At 59.7% G+C, this 19,967-nt stretch overlaps 1 protein-coding gene across 20 annotated transcripts in view; it reads left to right on the forward strand.

The window, feature by feature from the left end:
• The window catches only part of MICAL3 (microtubule associated monooxygenase, calponin and LIM domain containing 3), a 118,324-nt gene that overhangs the window by 47,205 nt on the left and 51,152 nt on the right, over positions 1–19,967 (forward strand). For 16 of the 20 annotated variants that reach the window (XM_029077690.2, XM_029077699.2, XM_029077696.2 and 13 more), the window contains exons 13-24: positions 1,468–1,664; positions 1,923–2,035; positions 2,134–2,196; positions 2,640–2,813; positions 3,558–3,629; positions 5,320–5,415; positions 7,735–7,791; positions 10,213–10,320; positions 11,998–12,105; positions 12,625–12,811; positions 14,942–15,030; positions 16,087–16,174. In XM_029077690.2, coding sequence (XP_028933523.1) covers positions 1,468–1,664; positions 1,923–2,035; positions 2,134–2,196; positions 2,640–2,813; positions 3,558–3,629; positions 5,320–5,415; positions 7,735–7,791; positions 10,213–10,320; positions 11,998–12,105; positions 12,625–12,811; positions 14,942–15,030; positions 16,087–16,174 — 1,352 coding nt within the window. The remainder of the gene's footprint in view (positions 1–1,467; positions 1,665–1,922; positions 2,036–2,133; positions 2,197–2,639; positions 2,814–3,557; positions 3,630–5,319; positions 5,416–7,734; positions 7,792–10,212; positions 10,321–11,997; positions 12,106–12,624; positions 12,812–14,941; positions 15,031–16,086; positions 16,175–19,967) is intronic. The other 4 variants (XM_029077702.2, XM_039913844.1, XM_029077707.2 and 1 more) reach the window with 4 other exon arrangements.

Below are 19,967 nucleotides of genomic sequence, written 5' to 3' on the forward strand. Positions count from 1 at the left end.
GGAGGATACAAGGTGATCAGGTTGTCCCACTTGGGGCTCACAGTCTTAATCCCCGTTTTACAGATGAGGTAACTGAGGCACAGAGAAGTTAAGTGACTTGCCCAAAGTCACACAGCTGACAAACGTCGGAGCCGGGATTTGAGCCCGTGATCTCTGGCTCCCCAGCCCATGCTCTTTCCACTGAGCCACGCTGCTTCTGATTAGCTTCTCCACCACGCTGATTAAGACCGTGAGCCCATGAGAGACATGGACTGTGTCCAACCTGATTAGCTCCAGTCTACCCCAGCGCTTAGTATAGTGCCTGGCACATAGTAAGCGCTTAACAAATACCATAAATAAAACAAAAGACCCAGCGTGGAATCCCTGGAAAGAGGCTTCACGTTGGGCTAAACTGAAGAAGAGAGCTGCCCAACTGCCCTGGATTCTCACCAGCTCCCTTCCCCTCTTCTCCCTCCCTAAAGGCCCACAGCCAACTGCACCCCTTCCCCCCCCCATTTCCTGCAACAGGACGGGGACTACAGGGGGAAGTGTCTGTTTGCGAGAGGAGGAGAGAGAATAGAGGATTGGACGTTGGCGTTGGCCAGGGGCAAAGTATCCCAACACTGGCTGGGTTTGTGTTCCCTTAGTTCTCTGAGCCGAACAAAACGCCGCTCAGTGAGGTCATTTGGCTTCGATGAGATCCCACCGGGATCCTCCGGGCCATTTTGGAGCCGTTGGTTGGGAAGAGCAGGCTGTTCAGAAGAAAGAAAATCTCATTCCGAAAAATAAGTGGGTTACGTAACGGTCGGAGAATGGCGTAGGAAGGGGAATCGTGATCAAAGGGGAAGCGATCTCGACGCTCACCCCGTAGCCTGGTCGTTAAAGACTAGTATTAAGGACTTGGGGAAAAGTCAAGAAATACAGTCCTGGAGAGACTTCCCAAGGAAAGTCCTGGAATTTCCCCAAGTCAAAAGCCGTGGAAGGGTGAGTGGGTTTCGAAAAATGCTGTTGCGATGTGAAGGTGTCCTAGTCATTCAAGCAGTGGTATTTATTGAATGCTTGATGTGTGCAGAGCACTATACTAAGTGCTTGGGAGGGTCCAGTACAGTAGAGTTCGTAGACAAGTTTCCTCCCCAGAGCTATTAGTCTAAGGCCGGGTGATCAACGGAAGGGTGATTGTCTTCATTGTGTAACGGTTCTGCCGGTGCCCTGGGCACCGTACGAAACCCTCAGAGCCGGCCCTCGGCCCCGGAGCTCACATTCCGGCAAGACCACGATGGCCACCGGAAGCGGGCCGAGAGGCCTGCTGTTTCCCCAGCGAGGGCCCGTGGCCCTGCCTGGGCTGGAGGAGGAGTGCTCCTCGTTGGTTATTGAGAGGGCGGGAGCGAGAGGAGGACGCTGCCTTCGCATTCGGGGATGGGGATCGGTTTGGTTTTTATCTTTAGGGGAGCTCCCCCTGACCCTCCTCACGCCGACCTCTCCCTGCAGAGACTTCGATTCTCTGGATGAGCGCAACGTGGAGAAGAACAACCAACTGGCATTTGACATCGCCGAGAAGGAATTGGGAATCTCTCCCATCATGACCGGCAAGGACATGGCCTCGGTCGGCGACCCAGACAAGCTGTCCATGGTGATGTACCTGACGCAGTTCTACGAGATGTTCAAGGACTCTCTCCCCTCCAGCGGTAAGGAGTCCGGGGTTCCCGTCCCAACCAACTGGTTGCTGGAGCCAAGTTTCTTTCCCTTCTCTCTTCTCATGTATTAATTGCTTACTTGGTGCCAAGCACTGTACTAAACACTGGGGTAGATACAAGATAAGCAGGTTGGACACAACCTGCCCACAGTGCAGCGGGCTCTAGGCCAGAAAGCCAGGGTGTGGGCAAGTCTGATGGCTTCTGGACCGTCCCCAGGCAGTGAGCTGGCCCTCCATTCTGTGCTCACAGACACCCTGGACCTGAACGCCGAAGAGAAAGCCGTCCTGATTGCCAGCACGAAGTCTCCTATCTCCTTCCTCAGCAAGCTGGGACAGAGCATCTCGCGGAAGCGCACGCCCAAGGTGAGGCTCAAACACCTCTCTCTGTCTCTCATGCCCAGCCCCGAGCAGCCAGGGCTGGGACTCCTTGAGCTAATGGCAATTCCTTCTATTCGGGACAGGATAAAAAGGAGAAGGAGCTGGAAGGGGCAGGGAAGAGGAGGAAGACCAGCCAGTCTGAAGAGGTGAGGGTCAAATGTATGGGCGTTTAAACCGAGTTAGTTGCCCCCTGGCTTCCACGAGACCTTCCTTTTCCAACTCCGCACCTTTCCCGGCCCGGCCCTGGGCTTCCTGGGGATTTGGGCGGCGGAGGGCGTCTCCCTTAGCAGAGGAGAGCTTTTGGTCTGGGAGGGTCGCTTCTCAGGAGGGAGGCTCAGAGCCACCTTTGGCCTAGCCCCCGGGTGAGTCGGAGAACCTGGCGAAGAGAGAGATGCTCCCGCCCCCTTGCCTGGCTGAAGCTTCTGCCAGGGAGTGAAGGGGGGACTTGCAGAGGCCAGGAATTGATTGGGACTTGGAGGGATGGGATTGTTCCCTGGGCCCGAGAGCTGCCCGAGCTTCCCTTAGAGACGGGGAGGCGGAGCATCCACGGGGGAAGGTGGGATCGTGACGCTTGACTCTTGTGGGCCAGGAGGATGCTCCCCGCGGCCACAGAGAAGAGAGGCCCACCCTGGTGAGCGCCCTGACGGAACGGAGGATTGACGTGGCCATTGGCAACCAGAACAAAGTCAAGTCCATGGCGACCCAGTTGCTGGCCAAGTTTGAGGAAAACGCCCCCCCACAGGCTACCAGCATCAGGAGGCAGGTAGGATACTGCTCACCTACCGCACTGTAAACAGGAGGGCTTCCGCTCAGGCCCGGATGAAGGCAGCGTAGCGTGGATGGGACCAGAGTGAGGGCCGAGCCTTGGCCCGATTGGGAACGTGCCCTCATGCCCGTCTTAGGCTCCCGGGGTTTTCCGTCGCCTCTGCTGGTCGGGGCAGAGTGGTGCTCTGAGAACTGGAGGATTTGGGACTTGAGGATCGAGGCCCTGTACCTGCTTCTGATGAAGTATTTCTTGGACTCCACCCATCCTGGAGCTCCCTTCTCCTCACCCCAACATCCACCAACAGGTGCTGAGAGGGTGGAGCAGCACCACCCAACCCCCCCCACCCCCCCGCCCCCAGTCTGTGCTCCCACAGCCAGTGATCCTACAGCCTCCTTGGAACTGCAGAGGGGGTGGGGAGGAGATGAGTTTGCCCATCCGGAGGAAATAGGACAAGCGAACGTCACACAGCACTGGGAGTATCCTCCCCCACTCCTTCCATCCACCCGTGTGGTTTCATTTTATCTTCTCCGTTTTTCCTTTCGGATCGTGCCTTTCCTTGGTCCTTCATCCTGTACCAAAACACTGCCGCCCTTTGTTGTTCCCGAATGTGTTTAGGTGCCGCCCCCGTCCCCCTTCCCCCCACTCCCCAGCTCTCCGTGTTGTCATCCACTTCTTTAATTTTAATTGAATTTTATTTTGTCTCCATGTCCTGCTTCCCCACCCGTGACCTGCATGCCACAGTCCCTGCCTTCCCAGCCATCCTGTAAACAGCCCGACCAGGGCCGCCCTGCTCCCGGGCCTCAGTGGAAACAGGTAACGGAACCGTCTAGTGACTGGGAAATGGGTCCCCTCACCCTCCTCGTTTCCTCCCCCGTCTCTCTCCCTCTTCCTTCCCTGCCTTTTGACCCGAGCCTTGGATTTTGTGCCATCCCGGCTAATTGAAAGGAACTTGGAGACCTCTTTGTCCCGGGCTCGTTTCAGGAATTATTCGTTAGTTTCATGCCATCCGGTGAAAGCAGCCCTCCTGGGCGAGTGTTGGTGAGGGCTGGGAGGCTGACTGTGCTTCTTTCCCTACTTGGCCCGGTGGGTCTCCGGGTACCCTCGGTAGGAGAGACCCCGCAACCTCTCTCCAGGTGGTCTCCTTCATGATCAAGGTGGCTCAGGTCACAACACTCACTGGGTGGGGTGAGGAGTGGGTTCTGCCTCAGCTGGACTTGACAGCGCCAGGTGCCAAGACGAAGGTCGCCTGGGAAAAAGGGTGACTCTGAAATGTTGGGGGGGGGGGGGCGGGAGGCAGTCTGAGCGGGAGGGAGAAGGAGGCCTCACATTCCTCTACTGTGGCTTCCCCTCCCCGTCCCCTCCCTGACTCTGGACTGCTCTCTGCCCCACACCTCCTGTTGGAAGCACGAACGCTGGATTAGACTGGGGCGCGCCAGCTGGAAAGCAAGGGCAGGCGGGCACCCCTTTGGGGATGCCAGAGCCGCCTGAAGGAGCAGGCCGGACTGGGACCTCCGAGGGAGGGGATGATGTGGATGGCGGGTCAGAGTGCCCGATGACTTTCCACAGGAAGGGGAAAACCCCTGGTCCCACAGTTGGCTTCCACTCCTGGACCTGTTCTCTCTCCTGGCAGCCACGGGTGCCTTCTGTTCACAGCCTCAGCGCCCCGCTACCTAGAGGCAGGACTCAGGGCTGCTCTCCCCCGGGGTGCCCGGCTCACGGGCAGGGCCTTGTGTACCTCATGGTGTCACCATATCCTGCCGCCCTGAAAGCAGAACCAGGAAAGTCCCAGGATGTCCAGGCTCAGGAGGAAGAGGGCTTGTAGATAGAAAGGAGTGACCATCCTCACCTCGCATTCCCTGAGAGGCTGAAGAAAGGAGAGGGGTGGGCTAGGGTTGAAATCACAAGGGAGTCAGGAAGGGAGCAGGGAGAGACGCCGGGGACATGATTCGCTTTACCTTCAGCCCGGCGCAGCGTGTTTTATTTAGCCATTGTATTTCCTACACTTCGTGGTATTTCCCCGACACTCTTCCCGGGACTCCGAGGCCGCATTTGAACGCCGGCGGGGAGGGAGGTCGTGGCACGACGGCGGCTCTACTGCCGTGACCGGGACAGCGAGAGACCTCCTTCTTCCTCTGCCGTCCACGGTGGCCTACCGGTTGATGCCCGCCCTCTTGCCCAGAGCTCTGTCCCCGCTGACCTTCTTTCTTCCGTTGGCTGAAGTCCCTCCGCCCAGCCATGGCTTCCGCTTACTGGTCGAGACGGCCGCGACAGCTCGTCTAGCTAGGAGCGACTCGTCCGGGCCATGTCCGCCAGAAGACGCCAGGCTGGTCTGGGTGTCGGCGGGAGGCTGCCAAGTCGGCTTCCCCTGCCTCCTCAACGACTCGGTCGAACCTCGCGCCCCTCGGGGTCCCTTCCCGGGACCGCGCGGCCGGCTCTCCCGTCTCCAGTGGCCTCATAGTTGTCCTCTTCTCTCTGTCTGTGCATCTCGTCCGTTGTGGAAAAGCGACGGGAAAAGACGTGTTCCCGGACCTGCCCCAAAAAAGTGATTGCACTCCCTTCCTCCACTCCACCTTCCTGTCGGTTTTATCCTGCCCCTCAGGTGATGCCCTCCGCATGTCCTTTCCCGCTCTGCCTGTCTTCCTGCACTGTGGTCAGAAGCGGCTTCCTGGCCACATCCCATCCTTTCGGCGCTGCTGCTGCGGCTCGACACCCCTCTGGGATGCCCCGGGGATCTGGGCTGGAAGCTCCTTTTGCCATCCCGCTGACCAGCAGCCGGCTCCCCTTAGAAGGGCAGAGTCCTCCCGGGGAAGCGGCCACGGGGCTTCCACTTCAGCTCCCGTCCGGAGGTGCCAGGGCCTTGTTCGTTGGGTGGGTGCGAGGAGGAAAAGTAGCTTCGCTCTCCTGGCCCCCAGCCCAGGGCGCAAAGGTCAGAGTGCCTTAAGAGAAAGTAGGATGCCAACTAACACCCCTTTGATTGTGCCAGGCTTAGATGTGCCTACCCAGCTTTTATCATTTGCCAGATGTCTTTGCTGACCTGGGAAGTGAATGTCCAGGGAACTGGGAAATTCTGCCTTGGGAGGCAGGATGTAGTCGCTGTGGGGGATGTTGGGGTGACACTCAGGTGGCCCATTTGAAACCGGCCCCCAGCTAGGCATTGTCACCGGTGCCCCCCCAGTTCTGCAAAATGGTGGGGAGCAGGGAGGCAACCTAGCCGGAGCCCTGTGTACCGATTTTGCTGGCACAACACTCTTTTACAGCACAACACAGAAAAGCAGCGTGGCTCAGTGGAAAGAGCCCGGGCTTGGGAGTCGGAGGTCATGGGTTCGAATCCTGGCTCTGCCACTTGTCAGCTGTGTGACTCTGGGCAAGTCACTTAACTTCTCTGCGCCTCAGTTACCTCATCTGTAAAATGGGGATTAACTGCGACCCTCACGTGGGACGACCTGATTACCCTGTATCTACCCCAGCGCTTAGAACGGTGCTCTGCACATAGTAAGCGCTTAACAGATACCAACATTGTTATTAGTAGTATTATTACTACTACTCAAGGTTTCATTTAAAATTCCAAAAGTCCCTTCCCTTCCCTTTTTCCCATCCTCCCCACCCCAAGTAATATCCCAGGGAGCATCACTCCTTAGGCTACTGTTGTCGGTCTCTCTCAAATTCTTGGGAGCCCCGAAGGAAGCCCTCAGGCTACAACCCAACCTCCCCAAGACCCGGATTTTGTGCCAGAGCCTCAGACTCTCCCTCTTTCCTCCTTGCTGCTGAGCCCACCGAGGCCCAGGCTCAAGGGACAAGGGAGAAGAATGTCCACGTCCTGCTCTTCCCTCACAGGAGGGTCACGGTGAAAAATCGAGGCAAACACCGCTCCCCCCGGAGGGTCGAAAGGCCTCAAGTCATGATGGCGTTTCCACCCAGGGCCAGGAAACCTGGCACAGCTGTAGATTTATCTTCTGGGTGATCTTCCTCCCTCTCTCTCGCCTTCCTGCTCCCCAAGCCTGTTCTCATCTCCACCCCCAGTCTATTAGGCAGCAGTGTCAGTTGATCAGTAATACTTATCGAGCGCTTACGATGTGCAGAGCAGCAGCATGGCGTAGTGGATAGAGCACGAGCCTGGGTGTCAGAGGTCACGGGTTCTAATCCCAGCTTGCCACTGTCTGCTCTCTGACCTTGGGCAAGTCACCTCACTTCTTCGGGCTTCAGTTACCTCATCTGTGAAATGGGGATTAAGAATGTGAGTCCCGTGTGGGACAGGGACTGTGTCCAACCTGATTAGCTTGGGTCTACCCCAGCGCTTAGAACAGTGCCTGGCACATAGTGCGCACTTTAAAAATACCATTATAATTGTTATTAGTATTAACTAAGCCTTTGGGAGAGCGTCCTACAGTGAGTAGACACGAACCCTGCCCACGAGGAGTTTATAATTTAGGACTTTGGATGAATCTCAGTAGGCAAAGAGCGATGGGCCATGATGAGACCACCCCTCTTCCCCCCCGCCCCCGACCCCGCTGGCCTGGGGCTTTCTCCCGGCTGTTTGCTGTGGTCACCCCGGATCTGGCCGGGATCCGGCTCCTCACCCACCTCTCTGGCACCTGTGTCGTGGGAAGCCGCACCCTTTCACCCTCCTCTCCTTTCTAATGCTCTCCTTCAATTAACCCTTCCCGTCTCCTGCCACCGGGAGAGATCGAGTGTGTTCCAGCACAGTACTAACCGAGCTGTCTGGCCATCTGACTGACTGACCGTGGGCCCCGCGGACGGACTGGCCTCTCAGTCCCGGGGGTCCGTGCGTCGGGGGTTTTCACGTACGTGCGTGTGGATCCGAATACCCTCTGGCACAAAGGGTCACTTCTTACTATCTCTTAGCTTGCCTGACCAGACTGTAGGACTGTTGTTAAGTTTACCCTTTGTTGCCCCACAGACTTTGAGAGATCTTGGTGCTGACCCCTGTGGCAAGCAGAGTCCCAGGCCTGAAAGGGTAAAAAGAGCATGAGCCAATGGCATGGGGCGCTGAGGGAACACAGGGCCAGGGCGGCGGGGCGTGGACGCAGGGATGGGGAGGTCCAAGATGGAACAAGGGAAAGAGTCGTGTGTCATGTGATCCTCACTCAGGTCGGGCTATTTTCCCTGCTTCAGCCCTTCATTCTGGAGACAAAGGAAACTCGAGTTGGTTCAGATGGACGCCCCTCCACGCCCCGCCCCAAGCACCTATCACGCTTAAATCTGAGCATTCACTCACCCTATGCGTTCAATGTCTGCCCAGCTGTCCCTTTCCTTTGACCTCCAGCCATCCTCTTTCCCAGCCTGACCCCTCTAAGCCTCCGAGGCTTCGGCTGGGGATCTTGGAAGGGAGGCATTCCCCTTCCCTCCGAAGCAGCCGGATTGGAGGAGCCGGTGGAGAGGAACCAACCCTCCGGAGAGGGGCGTGTTCAGGGGGGCGAGGTAGGAGGAGGAGCAGGAGGAGGTCGGGAAGGTATGGGAGAGTCCGCCTCCGTGTCCTGGTTCTGTTAGGGCTCCGCTTGCCTCAGTGGACAGGTCGGGTCCAGTGCGAATGGCAGGGAGGGATCAGGCTACCCAGGCAAAGCTGTCTCGTCGGTGAGGGTTCTTTCAGGGGTTTCCTGTCAAGCCAGTGGGAGGGGGCCCGCCCCCTGTTCAGCGAGTTCAGTGAGAGTTCCCCTCTCTTCCCCTCTCCCTACTCTCCTTCTCTGTGAGGAGTGTGTTAGCCCCCTCAAATCCTCAGAGGAAAATGGAATTTCCCTCAGGCTCCCAGCCACAATCTAAATATCTAAAACAAGGCAAGAGATCCGGGTGACCTGTCAAGGGAGGAGGTCTGGTTTAGGACAGAGAGGAGCTGGGGGATGGAACCTGGGGAAAGGCCAACTCCCTGGTCTGCCTTGCAATTCCTGGCTCCCATAGGGCCACATTTGCCCCAGGGGTTGGGCCCAGCCATCCCGGGCTTCCTGCCCCTGGGAGAGCCAGTGTCACAACACCCAGAGAGAAGAGGCCGTTTCTCCTGTTTTCAGTGAGAGGAAACGGCCAGGCGGAAATGGGGCTAAGAGAGGAGTTGGGGCACCAGCATGAGTGATAAATTGGAGTTCTTCATTTGTGTCTGCGGGATGGGGAAGGGGTAGGCACTTCCCTCGCCGTCCCCTGGCCCCTGCTCTCACCCCCTCCAGACATTAGAGGCCAGCTCCACTGCCGTGCCCCGAGCGTGGACCTTCCTTTTCTAGTTTCCCGGCTATCTGCTTCCTCTCTATCCGCAGAGCACTCCTTGGTCCATTCAGCAACCGGGAGTCTGAACCCACCTTGAATACTTAACCGTGGGTAAGCCAGCCAGCCACCCTTCTGGGCCAAAGACCAAAGAAAGAGGCATCGGGTGTCTACTGCCTTTCGTGGTCTCCCTCCCCGAGGCCATTGTCCCGGGGCTGGAGCCGGGGGCGATGCGGACAGAGCAGCTTAGAGCCAGAGGGGCAGAGAGGTTGTCATCACCGTCACAGCGAGGCTGGGAATCCCCCTTCTCCCTGCCACGTGCCCCGAGTCCCTCCAGCCGGAACCTCTGGCTCATCCAGATCTGCTTAGTGAGAGAAGGCTCTGCTCCCTTGACCTACTGGATGGGGACTTGGAGAGGGCAGGGTCGGGGCTGGGCAGGCCGTCCGCATGTGTGAACACTGTGGACCGCTAGTGACCGGAGACGGGGGCTTTGTCTCTCTGTCTCCGGGTCATTTCTTTGGCTCTCAGGGCAAGTGCAGTTAAGGATCAAGTGTTCCTCTGGGGATGATTGGAGAAGCAGCCAGCTGCCTCTCAATGGAGAGTTTAGCCGCTCCCTTCTCCCTAGCACACCACACGCTCACGTGCTTGTGTCCCCGCATGCGTGCCCACACACGTACTCTCAGGCTTTTCTCCCTACAACCTGGCTAATCCCTGCTGGCTTGGGACAGATGGATGGGGAGGCAGGGTTGTTTCCTGCCAAGGAGGAGTGGCGGGGAAGGAGGGGTGTGAGGTGGCTGCGAGGGGCAGGTCAGGCCACTGCTACACTTCCTTGAAAGAGAGCATCTCTGGCAGGAGAGGTCGGTCTTTCCTCTCTCTCCCTTGCCCTTTCCCACCCCAATTCCTCAGGGAGGGAAAGAATCCCAAACGGTCCACCAGTTGGCCTCAGGATTGGTCAGCACGATGGCTGACAGCTGGGGCGGGAGATGGGTCTTGGGAGGGCGGCTTTCTAGAAACCAGGACTCCCCCTCTCCCCCCTTTCTCTCTCTCTCGTTCCTCTTCCCTCCTTCCACTTTTGGAACTGGAAGCAGCAGCCTGGGGTCGCGGGAGTGAGCGGAGCATCAGCCCAGAGTCCACCCTGTCTGTATTCAGTGCTTCCTTTGACTCTTTCTTTCCATCTTTTATTTTTTAGCCAGAGACCGAACCTTCCCGCCGCTTCTTTGTTGACCAATGGGAGCTTTCCCTTAGCCTCCGCTCCTCCAATCGCCCTGCCTCACCCTCCTCTGACTCCCTCCGCCAGGTAGCGTGGCGGGGATGCTGCTGCAGAGGCTCTGCCCGCTCTGCTCCCACTGATGCCGCCCGCCGGGGTCTGCCTCACAGGAGGGGCGGGGGTTCGTTTGTCTGGCCGGGCTCAGGCCTTCAGGCCGTCAATCTTCGTGGGTGCCCGCGCGCGTGTGACGGATCTGCATGCCTTTGACGGTTTGCGGGGGGAAGGGGCCACGACCGAGTGAGGGAACTTTGAAGAATTGGCATATTTTGCCTGTGCCTCGTGGACTAGCGGGTGTTTTCTAACACTTTGTCATGAGTTTGCAGTGTTTTTGTTGTCATTATTTAAGGCCGTTTAAGGACTGACCCTACTGGAAATTGGCTGAGGACTAGATTTTCGCGCGCGCGTGTGTGTGTGGCTACGTGTGTGTATATGTGGGTCCATGTGTATATGTGTGCGTATAGGGTAGTTTGGTTGTGTGGCTGAGTGTCGAGGGAAGAAGAGGATGCGCCCGTCTGGGTGCGAGAGAGGGTGAACACAAAGTAGAACTGTGGCTTAGGCTTGGCTGCTTCTGAAGCACGAGGTGAAGGAAGCCGCCTGCTGCTCACGCCCCAAACGGGAGGAATTTTGCAGGTGTCCTCCATCTCCTGGTTTCCACATCATCGTAGAGCTGAACCCAAGTTGTCGCCGCAGTCCCAGATCGCCCCGGTTCTGCCGGGGCCGAGAAATGTGGAGCGGCGGGCTGGAGACTCTCGGGGCTGGGGTCAACTCTGGGGGCTGGAGTCAGGAGGTCCCCAGAGCCTTCTGGGTCGAAGAGCCAGGCAGGGCCAGCTTGCCCAGTTTCCTGATTCCCCCCACCCCGTGCCCTGCCCGTCAGGGAGCGGAAATTAACACAGACATCCTCCACTGACTCGGAGATCGATTCATTCTCCACATCTTCCTCTTTTCTACACTCTCCAAGCCTAAGCTTCTCGGGTTTCTACTGGCAAAACCCAATGGGTTTCTGAATGGCTTTTTCCCCACTGGGAGGGTCGAATGCCATGCAGGCAAATCTCTTTCCTTCCCCGCATCTCCCAGCCCTCTGCCCGCCCCACCCTGTTTCCAGGAAGGTAACTTGGCCCCAGCCCTGGGAGAAGTAGGATCCGAATGAGGCTGAACAGTGAAGGGGTGAAGTCCCATTGTCCCCGGGGGCACCCACCTTGCAGCAGGGACTCTCTGGGTGGTGGATAATTTGTGTGTGGACCACTGAGTGTTCGTGTGTGTACATGCTCGTGCTCTAGCACACGCGCACACACACAGCCTATGCTCAGCCACCCGCCCCCGCACTTCCCTTGGCAGCTCTGGGCAACTGCTCTCTCTGCCCAGGCCATCAGATCCGGACCCGTCTTGTGGTCGTCACCTTCTGGCCCCACCCCGGCCCCTGCCACTGCTCAGTTAGGGCAACTGCCCGGCTTCTGTGTGGCCAGCGAGGTTTGAGTGGACGCTGTCATCTCAGCTAGGCTGATGGCTCTCTTCGGTCGCTAGCGCCAACCCGTCCCTCTCCGTCCGCTCACTCTGCTCGCGGGCACGGTTTTGGCATGGATTGACTGCGGCACCTCTGGGTCATTTTTTTTATCTCTTCCGACGTTTTTCCCATCGTCTTAATTTGATTTTTCTCCTTCTTCTCGTTCTCCCTCGTTCCCCGGCGGTTTTATTTCCTCCGACCGCTAGAAGTATATAAAGATGTACACGGGCGGAGTGAGCTCGTTGGCTGAGCAGATAGCCAGTCAGCTTCAAAGGAAAGAGCAACCCAAAACCCTTCTAGACAAGAAGGAGCTGGTAAGAGAAGCACCCAGGATGCCGTGTGCGTGTAGACGTGACGCGGAGCCGCGACGGCGTGAGCTTGGTAGGGGTCCCGGTGCGGCAGTGGTGGTGGGCTGACCAGTCAGCGAGGTTGTTTTTATCGAATCCGTTGGAGCTCCAGCACCGCCTTCCTCCTAGGTTCTCAGGTGCAGAGTCGGGGGCGCCCAGGAGACGGAGGGAGAGAGCGGGATCGGGCTCGGCGGGCAAGGTGGCAGAGGCCCGGGGCCCTCGGCTCCTTTAGTCGTGCCGAGCTGGAGGAGACGGGAGAGGCCGAGCCCCTCCCGGTGTGGTGGCCGGGCCGGCCCGGGGCCGCTGACTGGGCAGCTCCCGGGTGCTGGGGCCAATGGGGATGTTTCGGCCCGGCCCCGGTGAAGAGCGGAGTCCCGCAGAGCCCTGCCTGCAGGGAGCCGGGATTCCTTCCCCGATCCCCTGCCTCAGTCCAGGGAGCCTCCCGCGTGGGAGGGGAGACCCTGACCTCCCTCCCCTCCGACCCAGGGCTCGTTGAAGAAGGAGTTCCCGCAGAACCTGGGCGGCAGCGACACGTGCTACTTCTGCCACAAGCGAGTGTACGTCATGGAGCGGCTGAGCGCCGAGGGCAAGTTCTTCCACCGCAGCTGCTTCAAGTGCGAGTACTGTGCCACCACCCTGCGCCTGTCCTGCTACGCCTATGACCTCGAGGATGGTAAGGGCGGGGCCGTGGAGGGCGGGGAGCCTGGCCCTTGACGCTTGGCTCTGGGATCCTGTCGGGGGCCTCGGCGGTGCCGGGATCCATCACCTCCCGTCCCCGCTTCTGGGGACGGTCGGAGCCCGGAACGGCGTTTCCCGGATCTCCTGGATCCGGCCCTGGCCTCCCTGCTCCTTCCGAGTTTCCCGTCCTCACCCTCACCCTCCCACCGTCCTCGTCCTCACCCTCCGATATGCCCAGAACAGACATTTTCTGCAGGCCCTGGGGTCAGCTGGCGTTGGCTCTAGTGGACAGGAGAGCCGAGACTGGTCAGTTTTGAGTGGTCTGGGGGCCCTCATGGGACCATTGGCAGGCCTTGAACTTGGGCTCGGGTCTCCCTTGACTACTCTTCCCAGAAGCCTCCTGACCAAAATAACTGAAACATCCGTGGGCTACTCCTCCTTGCCGGTCCCTGCTACTGCTTCGAGAGTCTTTCCGCCTTTGGGGATTGCGAATCCTTCAGCGGGACTCGGGATTATTTCTCAGGAGCTCTTTGGGACCCTTGAGGACCTGCCGTGATGTTCAGTCGAAAGACGCTGACTCCTCTCCATTAGAAAGCCACACGTGGTTAGGGAGAAAGAGAAATGGGCTGCCCCTACCTAAGCCCTTTCCTATCACCCCCGACAGCTGCTGGGGGAAGGCTGGGCCCCACCCCACCCATCTCTAACTGAAGGGTTTGGAGCCCAGCATACCCGGCTTCTGAACCCCCAGCTGAAATCCTGAAACAGAGCTGGGAGCCAGGGGCTGCTAATGAAGAGCATCGGATTGAGAGAGAGGATGAAACAGAGCAGAGGAATGAGGCAGATTCTGGGGGGCACCCCACAGAATGGAGAGGTGTCCAGGGACCAGCAGCTACAAATTCTGGGAGGGGAAACATGGCATGTCATAGGGGGAAGGGTCATCCTCACCGTGCAGACACCCCAGCAGGGGTTGGGGGGTCAGCAGAGATCTCAGAGAGGGCCCCAGGGGCGGGGGGGGGGGGCCCTCAGTGCCCGGCCCCGCCTCCCCCCCCCGAATTTCTGCTTCTGTTACACTGGCCGCGGGCCGTGGCTGGGCAGTCAGAAGTCAGGCAGTGGCTGGGCCTGGATCTCAGGCTTCCCCAGCTCCGGGTGAAGTGTGCCCTTTCAGAAGAAGCTGCGACTGTGAAATTCGACAACTCGGCCCCAGTTTGCCCCAGTGCTAGCTCATTTCCTCTTGCTGCCTCTTTTCAGGAAAAGACTGCGCGTTAGACAGCATGACCCGCTATTTGTTCCCGGGGTTCTCGAGGTCATTATCCGAGGGAGATGCGGCGGGGCAGGGCCCAGGGGTGGAAAGCTGAGCGGAGGTCTAGCCTTGCGTGGCTCTGAGGGCCAGGCAGTGGGCAGGCCGGGCCCGTCGATTGGCGGGGCTCTGTCAGGCAGCCATTTTGCCTTCTCAAACCCGATTCCATTTCCCCTGCTAATCGGTCGTCTCCCAGGCTCTCTGAGGTGAACTGGGGCTTGCCTAGCGCACTGTCCCGGGCCGTGAAACCAACCGGACCCTGCGCGCCCCAGCCGCAGTCTGCTCTGGGGCACCCAACGGGTGGGGATGGATCCAGAGCACACTGGTGTCTTCTGGGCCGGGACTCTGACCGGGCCAGCCACCGGCCCCCTTTCTGTCTATCGAAGCGTGTCTCCTGGGTGGGGCTCACAGTCGATCCCGGCGAAATGGGACAGTATGCCGGTAGCCTGAGTGGTGCTGGCTTGGGGACGGTGTCAAGGGCGGCGGCAGAGGCAGGGGCAGTCTCTCCGGGTCGGGTCTTGCAACGTCAGCACCCTCTTTCATCCCTCCACCGGCTACCCCGGCCTGTGAGCACTGGTTGCGTTCATCCCCGTGTTGGCAGCGGTGGCCCCCCTGGCTCTTGGCTCGCCTTTGTGGACTGTGCCCCGTGAGGGGAAGCCATGACTATGGAGCGGAGGGAGGGGAGGAGCGTCCCTGGCCAGGTATGTGTGGAGAGAGTGTGCCCAGCGGGCGAAAAGCGGGGCAAGGCGTAGGGCGAGGTTCCGCCAAAAGCCGCGAAGGTTTGAAGCGAGCCGGGATTTTTCTCATTTCTCGCTGTTCCACCCGCAGGGAAATTCTACTGTAAACCTCACTACTGCTACCGACTCTCCGGCTACGCGCAGAGGAAGAGGCCCGCGTTGGCCCCGCTGTCGGGAAAGGTAACGTCTGTATTGGGGGTGGGCGGCGGCAGGTGCCAGGCTGGGGTAAAGGAAGTCAGGGGGGCCGAGAAGCTAAGGGCATCTGAAGACGGGGCGGGAGAACTACTGGGAAACCCTCCCATCTGGGAGAGCTGCCGGCTTCCGGCGACTGACCAGAGCTGGCCGTCAGTGGGAAAGGCGGGAGGTCAGAGGGCATCCGCTCTGGCCTCTCTTCAAGCCTACATTTTGGAGATAACCAACGTTATCGCAGCCGCCCAGCCCAGCCTGCCGTCAAAGATGGGTTAAGCTCCTGGCCAGTAGTCGCCTTCTAGGAAGCAGAGGCCAGTGGGACGGGGCGCCGGGGAAAGAATGGCCCTCAGCGGGCCCCACTCGCAGAAACTCCGGGTTGGGTTTAATCTTGGCCCCGGCGCTGCCGAGGAAACCGCAGAGGGAAGGAGCTGTCAGTTTCCCGGGGGCTGCTTAAGCCATCCCCTTAACGCCGTGACACCCCTCAGGGAGAGGCAGCGTGGCCTAGTAGAAAGAGCCACCAGTTTGGGAGTCACAGAACCTGGGTTATGATCCCAGCTCCGCCACTTACCTGCTGTGAGACATAGTGCAAATCACTTTACTTCCCCGGGCCTCAAGTCTCCTCACCTGAAAAGTGGGGTTAAAATACCCGTTCTCCCTCCCCCTTAGACTGTGAACCCTTAGGACGGCGCTTGGCTCGTAGTATGCGCTTAATAAAGTTCATCGTCGTGGTAGCTACTTCAGCCAGGAGCAGTTTGTAGCGGCAGGAATCGAATCCTCCGTAAGGCTTGAGACAGGCAGGGGGTCGGACATCCCAGTTTACGGTCTGGATTATATTCCACCAGCTGCGTAGGGGATTGTCTTAGGTGAAGCCCCAAAACACAAGGCGGCCGGCGGCTGGAGTGGTGGAAATTCAAGCCCCGGCCAAGGCAGCGGGGCCTCGTGTCAGCCGAGGGCTGAGCGGGCGCTCACCATTCAAGGGCCCCAGGGGCCGGCGCGGGCGATCGGCCCCTGCCCGGTCCTCATCCCCCTCTCCCCTCCGACTTCCAGGAGAGCAAAGCGTCCCTGCAGGATGGCACCGCCGCAGATGGGCCAGGACGCACCAGCGCCGTCGCCGGCTCGGTCGAGAGGACCCCAGGTAGCCCCGCTTCCTTGTTCGGCTGGGGGGTGCGGTACTCGCTCGGCCTCCTTGGCAAGGCCCAGGGGATGAGCCGGCGCCTCCAGACCACCGTCTCCTCACTGGGGCACCAGGTGGCCCAAAACCCTCTGGACTCCTTTTTCATGTGCCAGCTGCTTGCCTTCGGGGTCCCCTTTCTCTACGCCCTGTCCGAAGTGCTGGTCCAGATCGTGGGCGAATTCCCCCGGCAGCCAGCCAGCCAGTAGGCCGGGACCAGAAGCCAGCTCCCCTGCTGGGAGAGCGCCCCCTCTGGCCGCAGCTCCGGAGCCCAGATCTCCCCACCCCGGGCACCAAAGACAGCCGGCCTAGAGTCCACCCGGTAAGCACAGGTGTCTCGAGAGGGGCTCCCGGCGCCTCTTCTGGGCATGGGGTACCTGCGGGCGGCTGGCTGACCGGTTTGGATTCCTTCCGCCCGCTCGCTGAGTAGCTCGGTCCTGTGAGGGGAGGTGCCGGATTGGATTTCTGTGCTCTCTCGGACTCCGGGAACTCCTCCCTGCCCCCCCCCCCCCCCGCCTCCTCACTGACCCGGTGGCTGCAAGAGAGATGACCCAGCTGATGGATTTGGGCCGTGGCCGGGTTCTCTGGCACAGTGGAGGGTCTTCCGGGCTGGGACTCTGACCGGCCCGGCCAACGGCCCCCTTTCTGTCTGTCGACATTCATTTCCTGCCCGCGCGGCCCGGGAGCCGGGGGGAGGCTGGATCTGGCGCGGACTCAGGCGCCTGGTGGAGTGTCTAAATATTCTTCAGGAGGAACCCGTCTACCCTTTGTGCCCCAGGTTTCTCAGGCGGCCGAGGGGTCCCAACCTCCCCATCTCCCCCTCCTTTCCTCCGCCCCACTCCCCGCTGACTCAAGTGAGCTGGAGGCTTCTGGGTAACCAGGGTAACCAGCCGGAGAGAGAGAGATAGAGATATATCGTCCTTGCTAACAAATACATATCTCCGTAGCAGCCATATAAGAACCCGGGACTTCTAAGGGAGATGGGTTTTGGTGTTTTTAAAGAATTTGGGCTTGAAAGTGAAAAGAGAAGGCCGTTGGCCCAGGCTGTAGGCTGCGGGGAGGGGCGTGTGTGCGCGTGAGTGTGTGTCTGTGTGTCTTGGGTGGTGGTCGGTGCCACCGGGACCAGAGCAGGTGCTGGCTCCGGGTGCAAAGGTGACTCCCCTCCCTTCCCCATGGCTTGAAAGATGCTCAACCCCAGCCAACCCACTTCCTCTGCCTAAAGAACGCCTGCGAGCCCCCGGTCATGTGACTCGGCCCGCCCGAGAGCCGGGCGGCACTGCCAGGTTAGGTGTCGGAGGTGGGGCCCGGGACAGTCAGGACTGCGCCAGCCTATTTCAGCCTCCCACCCGCCGTGGGCGGGCTGCGTGTGCACCCCGTGCCGCATGTGCACTCTGTGCGTTGCGTGTATGCAAGCCACAGTTCCTTTTAGCAGCCAGGGACCTCATTCAGCTGCCTAATGCTTTCTCCTCCTCAGCCCTCTCTCTGGAAACTCAGGGGCTCGAGGGGAGACACATCGAAAGGGGTCCTCCCGGCACTTTCTCTTCCCACCTCCTCAGCGAGTCGTCCTGGGCACCCGCCCCAGCTGGGCCCTGACCAGGACGGGTAGCCGGAGGACTCGTAGGAGGAGTCGAGGCAGACCAGAAGCAGCGGTATGAGGCTTGTCGGTTCTCTGAGGTTAGATTCCCAGCTGAGGGAGAGGGCTCTGCTTGTTTCCGCGCTGAAATCCATGGGGCAAGTGACAGGGGTATTCAAGGAGACCGCCCAGAGAACAGAGTGGAGGGCTTGGCCCCCGTGAACGTCCGGGAAGACAGATGGAGGACTAGCCAACTCCCAAGGTACGAAGCACCCCATCTCCCGGCCACTCTCCCTCTTCCTACCGTGGCTGTCGGGGAGGCGGTGACCGAATTCAGGCTTGCAGTTGTGACCACCGGGTCAGAAGCTCTTTGGAGAGAAGGGAGGGGCCTCTCTCCATCCAAGGAGAGAGGCTTCGATTGGGTGGGAAAGGTCCAAGGCCCCAGGACCAGCGCGAAGGCGTCCGAGGCGACTGCTCCCGCTACCGCTTGGTAATTCCGCACGTTCGAAAAACATCACCTCTTGGGATTCTCTGTGCTCCCTGCCCCGGCTCTCCGGATCCCCCAAAGTCACCCCTAGAAATATCCAGGGCCGGGCACAGACTCCCCCGGCCAGATGCCCGGGGCCTGGGTCAAGGCCTCCTCTTGCCCCGAGATCTCAGAGCAGAGGGGCGGTGGACGGCGGTGGCGTCACGGGCCTTTAGGGCCCACGTGCGAGGGTGGGGCCCGGGGACCGGCTCGGTGCCGCCAGTCGTGCCCTTGCCCTGAGCCTTTGCTTCTCGGAGGGGGATGACCAGATGTTCCCACTCACCCACTTAGCAGCCATTTAAGGGTCGGCCTGCTTCCTCACCTCAGAACCTTCCTGCCTGCAAAGGACTCCCTCCCTTGCGGAAGGAGTCCTCCCCCCGAACCAGAGGGCTTCTGGGGGTTGTGTTTGGAGACCCCAGTCCCCTTCCCCCACGCTGCTGCAGAGGGAGGAGGAGGAGCTGGCTGCTGGACAGCTGACTCCCCCATCCTTGCTGGAGTAAGCCTTTCCCCCAGGACAGCGGGGACCCCGGGTTCAGCATGGGGCCCTGACGTGCTGGCGGGGATGTCTTGGCCCGGGAGCCTCCCTTGCGTCGCATCTTCCTCCCCCTTTCCTGCTCTGTTCCGTGTGTGCGCATCTGCCTCTGTGCTATAGCTGCCGTTGCCAAAAAAAGAACCTAACCCCGCGACAGCTCTCCTCTTCCCTCCCCTTCCCCTCCCCGGAACGAACACCCTAAACCCGCCTGAGATGGTCACGCCTACCCTTGGTGGCACCGTCCGCAACTGCCGTCTTACTCGCAACCGGGACGTTGTCCTCACCGTTTTTCGTTTGTAACGCACTTTAAAATGGAAGCTGTTCTCTTTGAAAGTCTGTAATTGTCGTGTTCCCAAACTTCCTAAACTCTGGACTCCTGATGGGGGTCCTTGGTACGGACAGTCTTGCCCGGGGCTTAGCTTAAGGATTCGGACTCGGGAAAGAGGTGGGGGGAAGGGGCAGGCCCAAGTAGTGAGAACGCCAGATCGTTGGATCGTAGGGCCCGGAGCCGAATGCCGAGCAGGTGCGGTGCTAGTAGGGGTCGGGTGGAGAGAGAGGGAGAGAAGGATGGCTTCGTGGTACCCAACCTTCCACGTGAGCAGCCCCGGCTGAGCGGAGGGTAAGCTGCTTTCCGTACGGGTACGTCGTGGCCGTTTACCCCGGGCCCGTTAGTGTTAAGAAGCCTAGGCAACCTGCACTCTAATGGTCAACACTGGTGCCGTATCCCCTTGCCCTCCCCGGGCAGCTAGGGTTCCGTGCCCAGAGTGTGGGTTTTCAATAGTTGGCAGGGCAGCGCCCAGCTAAGGGGAAAACCTTGGCGTTCTTGGCGGGCACCGAGATGTCAAGAACCCGACCGCTGCTTCGCCGAAGCTGAGAGCGCTTTGATCTGAGGCAGGAACGAGTTCCACACACACAGTCCCAAGCCTCTTAGGAAGGCTTTGCTTGTGGTCGGGGGACTTTAAACCCCAGAGTTCCCACAGGTTCCGCTTCGGTGCGTCGGCGTGGCCCCAGTTGGGGAGGAATGGCTCTCTCCATCAAGGGAAGCCCTTGGCCGAAGAATTTGGCGCTTCCCGATCTGGTGTATCCACCTGGATTTCCTGGCATAAGGAAGGGACGGTCGGGCTGG

Source organism: Ornithorhynchus anatinus, chromosome 13 (genome assembly GCF_004115215.2).
Source record: "Ornithorhynchus anatinus isolate Pmale09 chromosome 13, mOrnAna1.pri.v4, whole genome shotgun sequence".
NCBI lineage: Eukaryota > Metazoa > Chordata > Mammalia > Monotremata > Ornithorhynchidae > Ornithorhynchus > Ornithorhynchus anatinus.